This window comes from Aethalodelphis obliquidens, unplaced genomic scaffold (assembly GCF_003676395.1).
Source record: "Aethalodelphis obliquidens isolate GAN/ISIS:26980383/991018 unplaced genomic scaffold, ASM367639v1 scaffold36, whole genome shotgun sequence".
NCBI classification, from domain to species: Eukaryota; Metazoa; Chordata; class Mammalia; order Artiodactyla; family Delphinidae; genus Aethalodelphis; species Aethalodelphis obliquidens.
Genome location: NW_020837980.1, coordinates 3,990,994 through 4,011,515, shown reverse-complemented (window position 1 = coordinate 4,011,515; position 20,522 = coordinate 3,990,994). Strand labels below are relative to the sequence as shown.

The 20,522-nt window shown below is 32.7% G+C and overlaps 1 protein-coding gene across 2 annotated transcripts in view; it reads right to left on the bottom strand.

Annotated features, from left to right (window-relative positions):
• Window positions 1–1,052: 1,052 nt before the first annotated feature.
• Window positions 1,053–20,522, bottom strand: part of ERGIC2 (ERGIC and golgi 2) — a 38,557-nt gene continuing 19,087 nt past the window's right edge. Inside the window, exons 6-14 of one of the 2 annotated variants that reach the window (XM_027129329.1) lie at window positions 20,204–20,244; window positions 15,834–15,935; window positions 14,531–14,626; window positions 12,458–12,513; window positions 11,461–11,559; window positions 8,024–8,121; window positions 5,060–5,222; window positions 3,904–3,986; window positions 1,053–3,734 (exon numbers count right to left, since the gene is read on the bottom strand). In XM_027129329.1, the coding sequence (XP_026985130.1) occupies window positions 3,672–3,734; window positions 3,904–3,986; window positions 5,060–5,222; window positions 8,024–8,121; window positions 11,461–11,559; window positions 12,458–12,513; window positions 14,531–14,626; window positions 15,834–15,935; window positions 20,204–20,244 (801 nt within the window). In that variant the 3' untranslated portion in view covers window positions 1,053–3,671. The remainder of the gene's footprint in view (window positions 3,735–3,903; window positions 3,987–5,059; window positions 5,223–8,023; window positions 8,122–11,460; window positions 11,560–12,457; window positions 12,514–14,530; window positions 14,627–15,833; window positions 15,936–20,203; window positions 20,245–20,522) is intronic. The other variant, XM_027129328.1, reaches the window with a different exon arrangement.

The following is a 20,522-nucleotide window of genomic DNA, read 5'->3' as shown; positions in this document are numbered from 1 at the left end:
AGCTTTCATCAATGTACACTTTCCCCCCACACCTTCTCATTCTGAGTTTTACCTTAAAATCATTACACAAATAGCATAAATGAGTTACGATGTTTGGAAGAATTGTTCATCTAATTTCTTTTGATAAATATCCAGTACAACTTGGAGTTGCTGAAACAAAACTATTAAATGTTTTGCTGATTATAATCTGCTTACAGCTTTATAAACTTGAGTCAACTGCTCAATTTTCATCACTCGTCCATTCACAACACGAAAAATACAGAATGAATCCAATCTCATACAACAATTTAGCTCCATCTGAAGCAAAGGAAATGTAACTGAGTGATAAAGATTGCTGTAGTTTTCCTAGAAGGAAAAAGAAAAATATGAGGAACTGAGCCTTATTTGGGGGTACATGATCGTAAAGGGACAAAGAAGTTGTACAATTTATTTTATTTAGAGTCCAAATGTTCAGGATTGAGACACTAAATGAGTCTTTTATGGTTTTTTTCTCTTAAAACAACACAATAAAAAAACTACAAGAAAACCAAAAAATCCAAGGCAGTTTGTTTCCTACTCTTAAAATAATGATAAGTGATACTGTCACTAAAATATTTCAAAAGGGCTGGGGGGGGGAACTACAATAAAGAAATTACTTGGATATTACTCCAGACATCATACCATAAGGTAGTGAACAAATAGTGATCTATTTGGATAGTGCTGACAAAAGGTGACTCACTTTGAAGGTTTGCTACAGCTCCAAATAGAAAGGGAGGAACTTAAGTACTAGGTTAAAGGGCATGATGAGATTTTAAAGATCCTAAGAGTCATGTTTAAGTAATTTTTGAACATTCAAAATTATGCATCTCGAACTGAAGTTTAAGATTCAAAATTTTAAATTTTGAAGCAAGGGGGTTGCATATAAATTTATTTTGTTACTTGAATTACTAACCTAAGACATAAAAAGACAATGCATAACATATGTCTACTTATACCATTAAAAAATTAGGAGATCTTAGTCATTCCTTTATGAATTCCAAAGTTAGTTAGTATTAAAGATTGTAAACTTTGTCTGCATTAGTAAATTATTTATTATAAAAATTCAGTGCTTTATATCATAAAATGTATACGAGAAAAGTGTAGTATTAATCACCTAAGTTGAGAATTAGAAATAATTTTGTATTTCTCATATTGAGTTAAGCTTTTACTAGGAGGTAGTCTGAGGTGTACAAATACTGTAGCAGAGAATTATTCACCTAAACGTTTCATCTCCTTTTATAGGCCAATATATGCAAACAGTTTAAAAAAACCACATTTCACATAATTTGAGATCTCAACTCTTAAAAATATTTAGGATGGAATATATATATATAGATATTATGAATGCCCTAATAAAGAGGATTGAGTAATAAAGTTGGGTATCCTACTGGAGGCACCCCAGGCACACACCAAGGCTACGTAATAGGCCAGTACAGTGTTCTCTGCAGTGGAAAAGAAACACTTGGTGAGGTCAAAAACTCCTAATAAATCCTAACATGCAAGTATACTTCATCATTCATCATACAAAGCGCTGGTCAGAATCTTAATACTTTGATTGCCCCAAATCTGACCCTATTTGAGGAGTTTCAGGTGGAAACCTTTCTTAACTTTTAAAATGGAAATCAATGGCAAAGTAGGATTTTGCTTCGAAGAAATTCCTTTTATAGTCAGTTTTAATGGGACAGATTAATTCCATTAAAATTTTAATATGGTATTTGGAAAACACAGAAACAATTAAAAATCATATATAAGTACGAGAATAATTTTTAAAATCCTTCTTAAAGATACTTAACTGTCATAATCCTAACTGAAAGAAAATAATTCTAAATCAATATTTTTCCTCCTATTAAAAAAAAAACCCTGAAACTTAACTGAACTTTCTGACAAGCAGATTCACAGAACCGACATTCAGTCTAAAACAGCTAAAATTTTAATTCTAATTAAAATTCCTTTTCCTAGTCTACCTTCATTGGAAATAATATCTGAAGAAAAGAAATGAGAAATACGGAGATGACCATTCATTATTTGGAATCTTCTGAATTCAAAAACCTTTCAAAGCATGTTTGTTACCTATATTAATCAGTTAATTTAATGGCTCAGTGATAAACTGTGTATCTTAAACAATGACACTTGTTATTATCTGCAAAATACCATTCCACATAAGCTTGAATGAAAAGTAGTTCTATCAGTATTTCTCCTCTCCATTACATTATCTGCCCCAACTGTTTGACTTTTCTTTTACCTTTGAAAAGAATGCAATTTGAAAAACTCTAACTTGTGATGGCCTGTTCTCTAAAAACCACCATTTTAAATCTTGTCTTTTAGTCTTGGCCTTGTTACTTACCTGGAATTTTGTCTCCCCATTTCCCTAAATGACTTAAACCATGAAGACTGGTTGATGATTCCTCTACTATCATTAAGTAATACAAAATGAAAAATGATATTGGCACACATATTCCAAATTTAGTTTTTAACAGCACCTGAGTGATATACCCCTCTCATTATTTTCAATCTTTTATAGTGTATAAATTTAAAATCAATCCTTAAATAGTAAGAAAGCTAGACCAACACAATCTAATACAAAATCAATCACATTCAGGACATTCTGAATGCAGATACTTCTTTCATAATACAGTTTTACAGTTTAACGGACATTGTTTAATATTATAACCTCTCAGATCTGACATTATCTTGTCTTACTTAAATATTTGCCTCATGCTTCTATTTTATTTAAAGTTACCCTGTTGCCCACTCACCACAACACACACAAAATATGCTACTTATCCTCTTAATCTTTTACAGACTGGTAATTTTCATCATTAGTAGTTGATCTTTTTATTACTCACCCCCTGTTCCCAAAGTATACCAATAATAAGGATCAGATTAGGAAACTTAGCATTTTTTTTAAACATGTGCTTTCTTCTCCCTGTGTAAGTGCCCACTATATAATTTGTGAATGATACCTCTGTTACATATTACAGCATCTATGTACCTGCCCCTGTAAGAATTCACCTTAGTCTTTCACGACCCTGCCCTGATCAGAAAAGTCAATCGCCAGAGTTTAAAGAAAAGCAGTAACCGTCCTAAGACTGAATTATTGGATAAATGGTCTTGTCGTTATGGCTTAACAGTAATATGGCTATAACACAGGGGCCCCGCCCTCTCTTCCTTTATCAACAATGTGACCTGACCACACTTTTTAAAGTCTAGACTAGTTTTCCACATGTTTTACATATTTTATTCTGACATCATATCTTTTAAAAACAAACAGATGCAAACATTTGCACTTATCAATGCCATTTTCTTTAGATGTGGTTTGACTTCTTCCTTCAGGCTCTTTGTCATCAAGAAGCAAGGTTTGATTTCGATACTGCCGTTGCTATGAAAATATCAGAAGGGGTCATCTTCAACGCAATATTCCAGTTGGGCTTATTCACTGATTAGATTAGCTGTATAATTTCTTCTAGGACATTTGTAACAGACACAACACACATAGGATTTCAGTTTGGGTTTTTTTCGTTTTTTTTTTTCCCCTAGGGTGATTCCTGCTTCTCATTCATATTTTCTTTTCTTTGAATATATTGCACAATATTTTATTATTAAAAACGTTTTACATCTCAGACAAAAAGTTTTTCTCCTTTACTTGGGAGGTGCTAATGTGTATTATTTTCTAAAAGAGGTAAGTGGTTGTCTGTGTGGCCATCTTCAAAGGGAACCTAGGGAGGAATAAAAAGACCGAAGCATTAGTTTTATTCCTTACACTATTTCCTCTAAACACAACACTTTATTTTGGGCAATTTCTTTCTGGGCGCCAAGAGCTACTATTTAGATTTAACAATGATACTATGACTTAGAGATCAGCACCATTTATACTACACCACTTACAGAACTGACGGGTTTGTAGGCTCCAAGTCTGAAACGACAGTAAATTATTTCGACTATAAATTTTCCAATTCCATGTAACATGCCTGTAATAAAAAATAAGTTTATGTTTTTAATTAAATTATGCTTTTAATGTAATTTCTTCCTAAGTTATTCATTTCCTAATTTTGTAAGTAAGAATAAAAAACTATTATAAAGGAATAGATAAGGAAGGAAACAGTTTGCTTTATTCACTTTCACAGTCAAAAATATCAAGACAATTGAATTTTAAAATAAATGAATTTCTCTTCAAAATCACAAAGCCACATAATTCATGGCCTTGACAAAGCAATCTTTTCAAAGGTGCTTAATATGTCTCACACCTACACAATTTTGAAAAATAAATACTACTAGCACCATAAATTTAAATGAATCTAAATAAAGCAGTGATAAAAACTTTCATAAGAAAAGCTATTCATCCATTTTAAAAATATAATTCAAACTATATAAACTCCATGTAATATTAAATAGAGGTTAGGATAAAAAAGGAACTGTTTCCTTATCTATTATACTCAACTATCAAATTTTCACAATTACAATTCTGCAAGTTATCTTTGAGAGAATCCCATAATCTTATGGTGAAAAGACCAAAAGTCATAAAAACATTACTGACTAAAAATTTGGTTTCACATATTTCATAGTTCAACATACCATAAAATACAATTTTACATTGTGTACAGTTAAAAATACCTTAACTGAAAAAGAAAATTTACATTCAAAGTATCTACTATTTCTAGGCATTTTCTCATCTAATCCTATAACACACTTGCAAGTTAGATATTATTATTCTCATTTTTATATAGAGAAAACAATTTCAGAAAATTTAGGTGACCTACACAAAGCTATCACCATGTAAATGACAGAACTTGGGTCCAATCCTAGGCTCTCTCTAGCACACTAAGTAATCTCCCATAAATCACTGAATGCAGTGAACTTAGTTATGTGTAATGCTTAATCAATACAATTTTTGAGGTTTGAAATTAAATCTTAAAGAAAAAGTTCTTTAAGTATCAAAACATGAGAATGTGTATATTTCTTTCCCCTTTTAAGTAAAAGCATCTTGATTTTTAATGTTAGCAGAACTTTTAGAAATTAGACAAAAAAAGGAATGAATCTTAACCTGTTGTTGAGAAGATTCCTCCAACAATACCACAAAGCCTTACAAAAAACTGCCAGAATGGCATATGCTCCTCAGTAACTGTCACCATAAGAGAGCTGAGATCATATTTCATAAAAATCCCAGAGACTCCATGGCTGCCTGCAGCATGGTTAATGACACGTTCCTAAAGGAAGGCAAAAGGAAGGGGAGAGAGAGGAGGAAGAGACAAACAGGATTCATATCATTAGGTTACTTGTATACAGTCAATATGAAGCCCTCCAGCCCTCCTGAACAAGAGGGACATCCAAATCTCTTTATGAATTGTCCTACTAGATCAAGCTCTCCAGAAATAAGCAAATTATTCTGTATTCTTTGTATGGTTAGCTTTTGAAGCAATCAAAAGAACAGAATCATTTTTTACTGTTTTCTCAAAAAGGTCACTTTACATCTACAAGGTTTCTACTAAACTCAAGAGTTTATATGGCACATTCCTCATTGACCAAATCAATGAAAACTACATTCCTATTTTGACATACTTTTTGTATTATTTCTTTGCTAAGAATTTACAAAATAATTCTATCTACTTCCTGTCATTTGAATGATAAGATTTAAAACCAATTTCAATTGCTGTTGTTCATTTTAAACTATATGAGATGGAGTACAGGAAGAAAACATAATACATTAATTTGAAAGATATCAATATCTGAGCTACTGGTTCAGTTTTTAAAGGAAATTTTTCTTGAAAGGAGCGTAACTAAAATTATAAACCTACCACAGTGTGCACACTGAGTGAGAATATATTGTTTCATTCCATTCTGTTTACACTTCAAAACTCAAGTTTGCAAATTTCTATTATAGCATGAAACAACTATGCTACCACAGTGCTTTGCTATGATTTTTGTGTCAGGCCCTACCTGTTTTTACTAAGCTGTAACTAAACTGCAAGCTTTAGGAAGACAAGTAACGTGGGAAATTAAAACAATTTCATGTGGGCATTACAAAACCTCTTTGCCTATTAGCACAACAGAGCCTTATAAGCCATTGATCAAGTTTCCAATATAAAGTGACTTCATCTTTAAGTTCTGATAAGTTCAATATTTTGCCAAAATTATAAATATATTGTCATCACCTATGTGAGTGGATATTGTTTTAGGGATCACGGTGTCTACATAACAAAAGACTCATAATGATTCGCTTTTGGTCTAGGACCAATGAAGGTCAGCCCTGTCCTTCTCATCCTCCACTCTACCAACTCCAGTTACTCCTTTTTTTTTTAAAGTGAAATACAACCACTGTAGTTGTCCTATCAGTACTAACACATCCCACAAAGGTCAAATGCTCTGTGATTCTTTTTTTTTTTCTTGTTATTTTTGTTATTTAAAATACATCCTGGAGATAATTTCGTATCAGTATATAGATATCTTTCTCTCTCTTTTTTTTAAAGTTGCATGTTCCTCCATTGTGTCGATGTATCACTTGGGTTGCTTCCAGTCTTCTGTCATTACAAGTAACAAAACGAATAATCTCATATACAACATCACTTTTTTTCCACCATATCTTTGGATTTAATTTCTAGAAGTGGGATTGCTGGGTCAAAAGGTAAATGCATATGTCATTTTGCAGATATTGCCAAACTCCCTTCCAAGAGACTATGCCATTTTCCTTAGCAATGTATGCATGCCTGTTTTCCCCAAAGTCGTGCTGTGGTGTAGACTGCCTGACCTTCAGGTGTTGCCAACCTTAGTGAGAAATGGTTATCTCCCCACCCATAAAGAAATGCTAAAAAGCACAATATATACTTGTAGACACTTTACCTAGTTTCTATTTCTCTCTGCACGTGAGCATGCGCATGCGCACACACACACACCGAGTTACACATACTTGATTTTTCCTCCTGAACCATTTGAAAAGTTATAAACACATGACACTTCACCCCTAAAAACTTTAGTATTTAGTTTCCCAAGAATAAGGAAAACTCTACAATTACTGAGGACATAGTCAACACAAGTTATAAGACTATCAAAGGAAAATTTCATATGGAGGAAAGCAAATTTTATTTTATTTTTCTTTTTTTTGCTGTACACGGGCCTCTCACTGCTGTGGCCTCTCCCGTTGTGGAGCACAGGCTCCGGACGCGCAGGCTCAGCGGCCCTGGCTCACGGGCCCAGCCGCTCCACGGCACGTGGGATCCTCCTGGACCGGGGCACGAACCTGTGTCCCCTGCATCGGCAGACGGACTCTCAACCACTGCGCCACCAGGGAAGCCCGAAAGCAAATTTTTAAAAGCACTTAAATTCTGGAATTCTTCTGGATACTAGTATTTGAATATTCACCATTCTTGAACACAATAAGAAAACATAGCTTATAAAAATTAAAAATTAACAACAAAAAGAATGAAAGAAAGAAAGAAAACATGGTCCCAGAGTAAGTGAGAAATCTGTTAAACTGCCCAATTCCAAAATTCTGCTTCTCATTATCAATATTTACTTATAAGGCCACTCCACCCTAAGGTTGCAGAATGTCTGTCCTCTCAATCAGATGAAGATGAAGCCCTAAATTAGGAAGGCAAACCCTCTAAATCTGCTATCTGAGTCACAATAACCATGCGTGTCCCAGGGTAGATACATTAAGTAAAAAATAAATAACAGAGAAATCAGAAAATCTGCTGGCAGATTAAAAAAAACTGCTTATACCAGTACATGGGAAAACAAGTATTAAGATATTAAGAGTAAAATAATTAATATCATAGTTTAATAATTTTTTACTAATTGAATGGAAAACATTCCAGATTTTTTAAATCTACTTCTTTTCTTACTCCAAAACATACTTAATACCCATTTCTGATATTTTATTGACTTAAAATAAAATGTCAATGCATTTCAAATTTTAAATGGGGGAGGGCATTACCTGAAACTCCAAACTAATTTTGTAGCGGGACTATAAAATGCTTTAAAAAAATAATTTTACCAGTTGGATTCAACTTACCCTTTCTGTCACAGAAAACTGATGGGTGTCTGCTGAAATTTTATATGTATGGAGTTTTGTTGGCACGATTGTAATAAAATATTGGAACATCTGGTTGTCTAGAATAAAAACAAAATGTAGGTTTTTTTCATCAATCCAGTAGCAATGAAACTACTGCCAAATACATCAGCCTTCTATTAAATACATCTAATCTGAAATTTAATGCTACTTATAACTTAATGTCTAACAAAAAAATATTATAAAAGAATCAATGAAAGCAATATATTCACATTTGGTAAAACAAGTTCTCAGTAAGCATAAAATAGTCACACAGACACAGACACACATCTATTAGAAGATGTCAAAAAAGATGAGCTAGTTATCTAGTTAGATATCTTTTATAATCGTTATCATCCTTTTACAAAATATGGAAAATAAAAGCATTTCTTTATAGTACAGAAACTAATAAAAATAAAGTTATAATAGCATAACCACCACAAGACACATTTTCAGTTTCTACTAATATCTGAACAGAAATAAATAAACCAAAACTGAATTAGCTATTGGATATATAAACCAAAATGTAGCCTTTGGATAAATACAAAGAATCAATACTACAGTAGGAAAATAAGCAAAGAAACAACTCAATGATGGCCTGGGGTTACTACGTAATCAAAATGATCATATTTATATAGTCATTAGGCATTTATAGGTTTAATACAAGTCATAAACACCAGTATATTACTAATTATTAATTAATTTTAAGCAATTAACAGTTCACATAATACAAAACATGTTAATTCTCTAGGTCTACATTCTAGAAAATTTAGAACTAGATACATCTATCTATAGTTTCAGCTAGGTTAAGTGAATAGGGCCTCATTACGTTTGCGATGTACTTCACGTCACATGGTGATAACTGTCTATGACAACTGAGTACATGAATAAAATATATAAATTTTAAATGTATGGTTTGATAAATTTTGACAAATGTTTTTATCCATACAATCACCACCACTATCAAAATAGAAAACATTTTAATCACCCCAAAGAGTTCCTTTGAACCCCTTTTTAGTCAATCCCTTCCACCTCTGGTCCTAGGCCAACCACTAATCTACCTTCTATTGTTACAGACTCGTTTTGCCTATTCTAGAATTGCATATAAATGGAGGTATACAGTATGTACTTTCATGTGTCTACCATGAATTAATTTTTATTTTTATTTCCATCAGTTCAATTTCTCTGTCTCTTATCTCACTGTAATTCAGAATAGGAGAGGGAAAGTTAAAATTGTAGATAGAAGGGAGAGGTCAGACTAATGGTCTCTTCAACACTAACATTAAACAAGTTTCTAACAAAATAAAGCAAAGCCTGTTTCAACTTCACCATTTCTTATTTCACCTACCACTATAACTACCACTTGTACCACTATAACTTTCAAAAACATAAAACAGTTTTTGGCCAGTTCTATTATTAATTTCAACTTAAATCCTAAATATTACCACAGATAATGTTAGAGCAAGTGTGTCAACTTTGTCCACCACCAATAAATGGCTTATCAATTGTGGACGATCTTTCATCCTTTGAGTTGTTCTCTGATGTAAAGTGAACTGCTCAATCTGTGCTTATTTTTGAGGTGTTTTACAAATATCTCTATTACGTCATAAACAAAAATAAGCTAAAAATGAGCGGAGAAGGTGTTCAAGTACGAAGTATTTATGAAAAAGAAGATGAAATTGAGAGTGGTGAGGTTATAACCAATGCTGTACACATGGGTGGGATAATTAGACTTGAGGGAAAAAAATGAGAGACAAAGGAAATCTCACCACGTGCGGAATGAAGTCCAATGCAATGAACAGTAGCCAAAGCGGGTCAAAGAAACTTGACAGGGAAAATTGGAAACCTTTTAAGCTATGGAGAGAGAACTGCTGAAGACCTATTTGTCTAATATATAAGTCTGTTAGATAACTTAATGGCCAGGCAGGGGGAAAATGCTCTTGCATTAGATTTTGTTGCAAGCCACAAACTGTTCCAAAGGCTATAGGTCTGTCCAAATCTGCACAGCATTAAACATGTCACTGCTAAGTAATCCCCTCAAAATTCCTACATGAAGGAGAGGGTAGTTACCTGAATCCAACAGATCTGTAATGCTGAATTTTTTCTTTATCGAAAAAGAGGCCCAATAGAACATATATTAGGAAGGAGAAGAGTATACCTGCTTTAAAGCTTTGAATAACCTACTGACATTCATCTCATGCCATTTTATAAAATAATTCTAAACACCTCTTAGTCTTCCTGAACATGTAAATTTAAAGAGCCTTTTGAAAACTAATCTGTTCATATTTAGATCTGCTTCTTTACAAAAATGTATAGTTCATTTCAGCATCTTGAAACAAAGTATTAACCAACATGTTTTCAATTGCGCATCTCTTGTAATATTTAATGTATTTTGGTGTAGAATGAACACATACTTAAAGATGAGATTACACAGAACAAAGCTTGTAATTCTCAGAATGTTTCTACTCACACATTTCCAAATTTAGTACTCTCAAGCTTCCTTGAGTGAAACATTCCCACACAAACATAAAATACTCATGAATTCTAAATAAAACATGTTTAATGTATGATTACGACACTATGCTAAAAGAGTAAAATACTGAAAAGAACATGAATAAATCTATTTGAATTAATAAAAAATGAAATCCTTAATTACAGTTTTGCAAAGGCTAGAATTCCTAGTGGCACAGGAAGCTTTAGACGTCCTTAAGGCATATAATATGACTATTTAAGAAGAAAGGCAACCAAAAATCTTCAAAAAACAAACATCAGAAACCAAAAAACCTTTTAATTCCTTAATAATCCATCCATATTTGCATAAACTGAAATTTTAAATGGAATAGATGGTTAAAACAAACAGTAATAAAAGGTATCTGTACTACTTCTGACTGTGTTAATACCAAACCATTCTAGAAGAACTCTAGGTTTCTGATGTCTGTAAAATTCTCTAGAGAGGTTTCTGATATGGTAAATATTGTATAGATTTTAGAACTCTGAACCTACACAAAGAAGAAAATTTTTCTTATAATGTTCAAACTTTCTTTTGTTCTTATTCTTTCTTTGTTGAACATGAAAAAGCAGTTATGCCCTCTTAATACATTAACCTTTCATATACTTAGAGAGCCTTTAAATTCTACTCCTTCTCCTGACTACTTCTGACTAATTTCTTATTCTGTTCCATGGCTCATTTTTTACCATTTAAAATTCATCCACTACTAGAACAAATTCTCTTACACACATCTCCACTTAAAGATGATCAGCCATTTAAACCACTTCAAGATTTATCCGTTTATCTGTTACAAGGGGGTTAAGGAAGAGGTTTATTTAAAATGTATTAATATCAAAGTTATAAGAACTATTTGCTTACATGCAAATTCCAACAGTAATTATTAAATACTTACGATCGAATGCAATTTTTTCAGTTCCATCTAAAGGATTAATAATTCCTGGAACAAGCTCTCCAAAAGACAAATGATCTATTCTATGAGAAAAATTGTAAGCTAAGAGGCAAAAAAAAAAAAAAATTAAGTAGAGAAATTAAATTATTCAAAACTACATGTTACAGATTAGTTCACACTCTTACCTATTCTCAAATGAAAATATCTAAAATCTGCTGGTATAATAATATAGTATTTAAAAACATATTATTTTAAGAAAAATGCATGCAAATATGTGGGAATTATATGTATAGAGGTAAACACATTCTGATAAAATGCTATATCGCAAATTTCATAATTATATACAAATTAATATCTAAGAAATAATATGACATCTAATTCTGATAAACAAAAAAATAAGTCTTTTCTAGTCCAAATCATCATATAGAAACAGGATTGTGTTAGAAGAACTGAGATGATGTCCATGAAACTGATCAGGTATATTTTTAATACACACTATTGCTTTAGCACATTTATGTAACTAAACTTGTTTTTTATGGAATTTATTACTTGTTTTTGTTGTCTAAAGGAGACTTTAAAAACTAAGTTTTATGATAATCATTACACAAAACTAACTTGAATACTTTATATATGTGTGTAAATGTCCAGATTTAAATTTACATATTTAAACAAGTTTCAAATATATTCTCTTCACTATCTGTAAAAACTATCAGAAAAAAAAAAAATTAGCAGAAATGTGTACTAAGTGATATAAAGCACACCAAGGGTGCTTCTCCCTACCTCAGCAACTTCTGAGCTATGGCTAAAAAGAAATATAGGTAGCTTAAAGACAAGAGAAAATGGATTAGTCAATAAGTTAGATCATTTATTTTCTCCTTTAGATATCTTCTTTCGGCATACCCCACTTCCAAAGCCCTACCTCGCACCTGCACTAAAAATTAAAAAACACACTTGTTTTGCAAGGACATCTTCACAGAAAGAAATTTCAGAAACTGCTTACAGTCGTGGTTGACAAGTGCTGCCAAGTGTGCATGACCTCGGGGATGTGGAATTGCCCTGAAAGGAGGAAGAAAAGATTAAAGTAATAACATTTAAATACATAACTAATTAAAATCATAAAGGGGATCTTTCCTAAGTTATATAATTTTCTTAGTATAAAATAATATAACAACATACTTGGCCCATGATTTAAGTAGGTAAATCTCATCTCAGTAATGCAATAAACTGGGGGTTGGCAAACGTTTTCTGTAAAGAGTCAGACAGTAAATATTTTAGGTTTTGTGGGCCAAGATGCAAAACTGAAGATATTATGTAGTTACATAACAAGAGAGAAAACAAATTTTTAGAAACTTATTAATGAAATTCAAATTATAATAGTAGTAATTGAGTACTTTTTTGGAATCCAGGTATTTTTGCTGGGAGATAACATTTTGCTTAACTGGGGTTTAGAGTTGACATTCCCGATTTTCAAAATCCCAGATAAGATAAGGATAGGATACAAACCAAATGCTTTTCCATTTGGCCTCTCTTATTGATAAGATGAGTTATCACATGGAGAGGTAAGTGAAATTGAGAACAAAGGCCAAAATATAGAAGTTCTTCCAATATTTGTCAACGTTTCCCTCTTTCAGTTAGTTTTGGAGTAGGATATTGTTTTTATTCAGAAGTGCAATAAAACCTTCTAAATTTCTTTGAGCCAACTATCATTTGTTGACTATATGATACCAAGAAATTCTAAGGTTCCCATCTACAGGTTGGGGATGGAGAGAATAGGTCCTGGCAACAGTAACAAAACAACAAAACATGAATGTTAAGAAGAGTGGGATAACAAAGACAAAGCAGGGAATTCCCTGGCAGCCCAGTGGTTAGGACTCAGCACTTTCACTGCCGAGGGCCCGGGTTTAACCCCTGGTTGAGGAAGTAAGATCTCACAACCCATGTGGCACGGCCAAAAAAACAAAACAAAGACAAAGCAAATGCCTGATTTGATCTGATCACTGTAAACACTGAAATAATTTTGCATAGAAGTCTAATGCTGTCTCTATATATTTAAAAAATCTCCAGCCACGCTCTGTCCTGCTCTATGGCCTTTCCCTCAGTCTAGATGCCATTCTCTCCTTTTATATATAAAATTCCTAACCATCCATTAGTGTTCAAAGGTTTCCCTCAATAAAGCCTCCACTGACTTGCAGAGTAGGTCAGGTACCTTGTTATATAGTTTCTTATCAGCCATAGTTTTCCTTTATAACTTCAATACAACTATAATTAAATAATTATTAGTGTAATTCACTGTTTAAAATTCAGATTCTCTCACAGAATGTCAGCATCATAAGGGCAAAAACCCCTTCTCTGTTTTTCACTGCTTCATCTTTAGTATCTACCATGGTACTTTGCACATAGCAAGTACTCAAAAAATACTCTTCTTTTGCAATGAAGAATTGTTCAGCTTTGCAAGTCTAGATGGAAGGAAGGAAGGCAGGGAGAAAAGCAGAGAAAGAGAGAGGAGATAATCAGAGAATCTATTTATTCATTCAGGAATTTACCAAGTGTTTATTATATGACAGTTTCTGTGTTGGGTTCTGCTCATGAAGGCAGGTGGTCTGATATTTTTCCTTAACATTTACCCAATTTAACTTTATCCCAGACATATTTCTAACTACATCAAAATACTTGTCTCGTACTGGTCAGGGATTATATTTTGATGAGGATCACCAAAAGGAAAAACAAAACAAAAACCTAATATCCAACAAAATGAACAAATTAATGAAATGTCTAGGTAAGAGCTTTCTGGCTACTAAAACTTGGCAAGCTGAAGGTTTTAATTCATATTTACCTACAACTTATATACTTTAATATATGAAATATGACATGACTATTTTTCTTTTGTTTTGAAGCAGTAGTTTTTAAAGTTAGTAGTCTTCTCTATCCTGAGGTTGAAGGCTGAAGACATAAAAAATACACATTTTAAGAGTTCTCTAGTGGTTAGTTATATATTATTTGATTAACAAAGAATTTACTTTTAACCAAACTGCCAACTTGTTTAAAGTATTTTCAGTAAGTGAAAAGAACATACTTGCCCACAGTTATGTGAAAATTCCCCGCTACTTTATTGACATATAGATGACCACGAATTCTGCAAGCATCTGGAGGCTGTGATGAATCATCTTCCCTGTTACAACAAGATACATTTGAATTACTTACAGCGTATTCAATATAGTCACCATATTTCTGGTGAGAAAATTTTATAGATGGGAAAAAAAAAAAATCCCTAAAGATCAATTTTTAGATAATGTTCTAAATGTCAAAAGTAGAATAGCAGTTTTTTGAAGTCTACACTTTTATTAAAAAACATCTACAAAATGAAAAAAATTATATAATTATTATATATATATATTATTTACACAAATATAAATTTCAAGGTCATTCAAATTTAACCAGAGGACTAAGTCTAATGAGAGAAGAAAAATTAAAAGTAAAGAATTACTAGTCCAACAAAGACATGCTTTTATCATGTTTCTGGTACTTTAGGGGACAGGAAGCGTTGGGAAAAAGAATGAGTAAGGGAAGGGCATGCCACTTAACTTCAAATAGACAATAACATTTTCTTCCTAAGCAAATGTAAAACCTCTGTATATTTTTAAATTTAAATGATCATTTTCATGATTATAGCATTTCCAAATATCAGCTCTTCTAATCTATAAAAGAGACAAAAAGTGAAATAAAAACATGAAATTCCTAACAAAACTTTATACATCTTCATAATGGTAAATGAAATTAATTTGTTCTTAAAACCTAGTACAATTTTATATGAAGGTATACCATACACACATAAAAATGAAAATAATATTTGGGATAATCCTGATCAGTATCATAGGCCATAAATTTAAGAGTAAAAAAGACATCTTGAGACTTCCCTGGCGGTCCAGTGGTTAAGATTCCGCGCTTCCACTGCAGGGGGTGCGGGTTCAATCCCTGGTTGGGGAACTAAGATCCCATATGCCGCACGGTGCGGCCAAAAAAAAAAAAAAAGACATCTCATCATACAGAATGATTACATTTTCTCTAAGAAATATAAGATTCAGAGGAGTAAACCAATACTAAAATTATGTCACAATAAATTCTTTTTTTTTTCTTTTTTTTTTTTTGTGGTACGCGGGCCTCTCACTGTTGTGGCCTCTCCCGTTGCGGAACACAGGCTCCGGACGCGCAGGCTCAGTGGCCATGGCTCACGGGCCCAGCCGCTCTGCGGCATGTGGGATCTTCCCGGACCAGGGCACGAACCCATGTCCCCTGCATCGGCAGGCGGACTCTCAAGCACTGCGCCACCAGGGAAGCCCCAATAAATTCTTAATAAATAGTCTCACAAAATCTCCCACCTTGGTGGAAGTGCTGTTGATGCACTTTTAAAAGCACTTTTAAAGATCACATCTTGAAGTGAATGTTCTTCTTGCAGTCTACTCTGAATCAGCTGTAGCATCCTAAATACAAAAACAAGCAATAGTTAACAAATACAGTAAGACACACAGAGAAAGCCAACACTATTTTAAAAATAACACAGGTAGTTGACTTAGCTAAGCCATACATTTATTATTACATAACTTTATTCTAAAATAAAGTCCCAAGTATTCTTTGGTCATTTCCTTGAAAGCAGGAAAAGTGAGGGAGTATGGCTAGAGGTGTAACAGCTGGGGTCCTTAAGTCTGTCTAATTCCATCAGTAATGAATGTGTGGACACTAATTACATGTCCATTATTGGTGGAATCAGGGTCACCAAGAAAGAACTTCTGTTCACCTGAATATCTAAATTCATCTTTCATGCATGCACGCAGCAATAACAAAATTCTTAGTTTTTGTCGGGCACTGAATAAAGTGTTACAGATACAAAGAATGAGACAAATAAGGGGCCACATAATAGATGTGATGGACTTAAAGGGGCATGTTACTGGGGGTTAAATCCACACAGAAGCATCCAATTCTCATTACAAACCAGGCCACAGTGACATTTAATATCACCTAGTGTCTGCCTTTTCCAAAGAAACCTGAACTTTATCCTATGACAAGACCATTCTAAACGAACTATTATATTCTACCTATAATTTTTAAAAAGAACATCAGCATATAAGGTATAGGATTATAGAGAACAAAGTATTCATTTGAGAACTCATGCTTAGATTTTCTTTTTAAATATACTTTGCCACTAAAAACACATTAGTTGCTTGAAGATTTTTTTTTTTTTACAAAATTGTTGCATTTACATAACTCATGAAATTACTTATTCTGAAGAACAAAACCAAGAATAAAAGTATTTCTTCTCTCTAATATTTCTAACATTTTCAACAATAACTTTGTATCTTTAGATATAATCCTATTTTATATCCTTTAATCTATATCTTTATATAACTAACATCCAAAGTCACCTGTATCACAGTTCAAACTCAGCAAGTACAAAATTTACACCCAGAGGGAAAGGAGGGATGAATAGACAAAACTGGGAATTTTCAGGGCAGTAAAACTACAGGTACTGTAATGGTGAGTACATGTCATTATGTATTTGTTAAAACTCAAAGAGTGTACATCTCCAAGAGTGAACTCTAACGTAAACTATGGACTCTGGGCAATAATGATGTGTTCATGTAGGTGCATAGACTGTAAGAAATGTACTACTCTGGTGTGGGATATTGATAACAATGGAGGCTGTACATGGGTGGGGGCAGGGGATATTTGGGTACTCTGTACTTTTCACTCAGTTTTGCTGTAAACCTAAAAATACTCTTAAAAAGTCTTTAAAATATATATACACATACATACACACACATAAATAACTTGGAAAAATTATTAACAAACATAGGAACTTAAAGAAGAAGCAAATGTAAATGAGAATATATTTCTCATCCCATCATAATGATATAATAAACATTTTTTAGAAGTGCAAGCGAGAGATAAAGATAAAATACGTATGTACCACCCACTAAGAACACTGGTAACAGGCCTATTTAAAATAAAAAGTCATTTTTATACTGTAAATTTAGTATAAAAAAAACAGTAATCAGGAAGGCTATGTCTAGGCTTTGATATTTCCTTTTACTAAAGGAAAGAGATTAATTGGGATCCTAAATATTTTAAGAAAGCAGAACAATTGAAAGACAACTTAAATATCTTTTAGCAAATTCTACAGGTAAAGAACGTTTTGGTATGCACATTATTCAGGTTGTTAGGTCTTAGGCATCTCTAATCCATTCAAGAATATTTGTTTAGAAGCAGAACATGATAATCTAGGAAGCTTCAAGAGGCCAGATCCCATCTTCAGATTTACATGTACAAAGACTTAAAATCTTTAGATCTAATGCTAACAGAAATTGAAAGCTTCATATTTTTGCATGTCTTGTATTTCCAGAGTTCAACTTTTATTGCTTGGTCAGTGGGAAAAGAGGTTGATGACACCAAACTGTATGCTGTATGTGTGTCTTCTGTTTCCAGAGTTTAACTTTTAGTGCTGGGCAGTGGGAAAAGAGGTTGATGACACCAAACTCTGTGTGTGTGTGTGTGTGTGTGTGTGTGTGTGTGTGTGTGTGTGTGTATACGTGTATAACTTCTGCCTCAAATATACCAATAAATACCCAAGTTTATATTCCATATATAAAAGGATGTAGAAAATTCTACTACGATGGAAAATGTCTATCATTTTAACAGTAAAAACACAATCTCTTCTCTCACTTACTACTAGTCTTGAACACTAAATAAAATTCTAGATGAAAGGAGACTTCTCACTTTAACATTTCTGGAATAAAGTAATGTATTTCATCTCTGGATGGCTCTCTACTAAAAGCGCTAGAAGCCCAGAGACACCTAATATTCAGTTATTTTGTTCAATACATTCGTTTCAACTTTAATTTTAAAAGCTCTCCAAATGGTGAAAGTAGAAATTAAAAGAGAAAGGCCTTTGAAATGTACTTAGGGACTAGAAAGAAACAAAAAAAAAAATGGGTAAAAAAATTTTTTTGTAATAATCTTAAACTAGGTAATGCCTTTTTAAGCATAAGACATAGTCTAGAAAACAAAAAGAAAGAAAAGAGTGGGGATGGGGTAACTATTTAAAACAAAGAACTAATTTCTTTAATATACAAAAAATTGGGCTTCCCTGGTGGCGCAGTGGTTAAGAATCCACCTGCCAATGCAGGGGACATGGGTTTGAGCCCTGGTCCAAGAAGATCTCATATGCCGCGGAGCAACTAAGCCTGTGTGCCACAACTACTGAGCCTGCGCTCCACTCTAGAGCCCACGAGCCATGGCTACTGAAGCCCGTGTGCCTAGAGCCCGTGCTCCGCAACAAGAGAAGCCACTGCAATGAGAAGCCCAGCACCGCAATGAAGAGCAGCGCCACCCCCACCCCCACCCCCCCACCCCGCTCGCCACAACTAGAGAAAGCCCTTGCGTAGCAACAAAGACCCAATGCAGCCAAAAAACAAACAAAACAACAAAAAAAATTATTTAAAGTTATTAAGAAAACAATCAAGCAAAATGGGCATACGGCATGAGCAATTAGTTTCACACACACAAAAATACAAATGGGAAAAAAATAATCCACAGATATTAAACTGATTTACAAAGAAATGCTAACTAAAACAAGTACAATACCAGTTTTCACGAATCAAATTGGCAAAAATAAAAAAAGTCTGGTTATACCCACTGTTGGTGAGGTTGTATAGAAACAAGTACTCTCACATATTGATAGCTTTGGAATATAAATGAAACTATTTGGGGAAGATGTTTGGCATTATCTATCAAAATTTTTTTCCAGTTTTACTAATATATAACATTGTATAAGACTAAGGTATAAACATATGATTTGACAGATGTATATATGTGAAATGATTACCACCGTAAGTTTAGTTAACAACCACCACCTACCTCACCATTACAAATTTTCTTCCTTGTCATGAGAACTTATCAAAACATTAAATATACTCTAAAAGATAAATTTCTTTTCTAGAAACTTTATATATATATACATATATTCACTCAAGTACATGAGGAATATGTATATATATATATATATATATATATACATTCACACAGGAATTAGATTCAAGAATTTTCACTGAGCATTGATATTAGAATCTTTGCAAGCAATCTAAATGCCCATCGATAAGTATCCAATTAAATAAATTATAGCTTATCCATAAAGGGTACCACTATATGTACTTAAGTGGGAAGATGTGCAAAATATAAGGTTAGGTTGGAAAAAGAAAGTTATAAAACAAATGTATAGAATGACCCCATTTGTATTAGGAAAAAAATAACATAAGCAAATATGGAAACATGTAGAAAATTATACACAAACAGAATATTTGTAGCAGGCTACACAAGAAATTTAACTCTAGTTATTACCACCAGTTAGTGGCACTAGGTTTAGAGAATGATGAGGAGGCTTTTACTTTCACTTTATATCCTTTATATTCAAATTTGATCATATATTGCTTTTAAAATTTTTTAAATAGTTAATACAATTTTAAATGAAAACTAAAATGTATTTATGATTCAAAGTGCATTAAAGATTATATGACTTTCCTAAGATCTGATAAAATCTTTGAAAGTGTAAAGATTATGTTATATACTATATTCTGCTAATATTTCATCCAAAGAAATGCCTAGATAAATATATTAATCTATGAATAATATACAGTAGACAAAATAGACAAAGCATGATCTAATTTCTATGGACCACAATACTTTGTTTACTTGTTACCTCTGCCACTCTTTTTGCTGTGGTGAAAGATCAAATATTGCCTGAAATAAAGGAAAACATAATCACTAGCACTGTCAATTTCTCTTGGCTCTTATATCATAATTTTTTAAAATTTTCTTTGACCAAGGAACAAATTTATAATAACATTAAAAACAAGTATTCATAATTTACATTTAATCTTCCATAAGTCAAACTAAAAAATTTTTAATTTTACTCAAAAGTAGTATAAAGAAATTTCACTAATTGCGAATATTTTTCTATTACAGTTATCTACATTTATAGGAATGGATACAATGCAATCTATCACATGTACAAAATG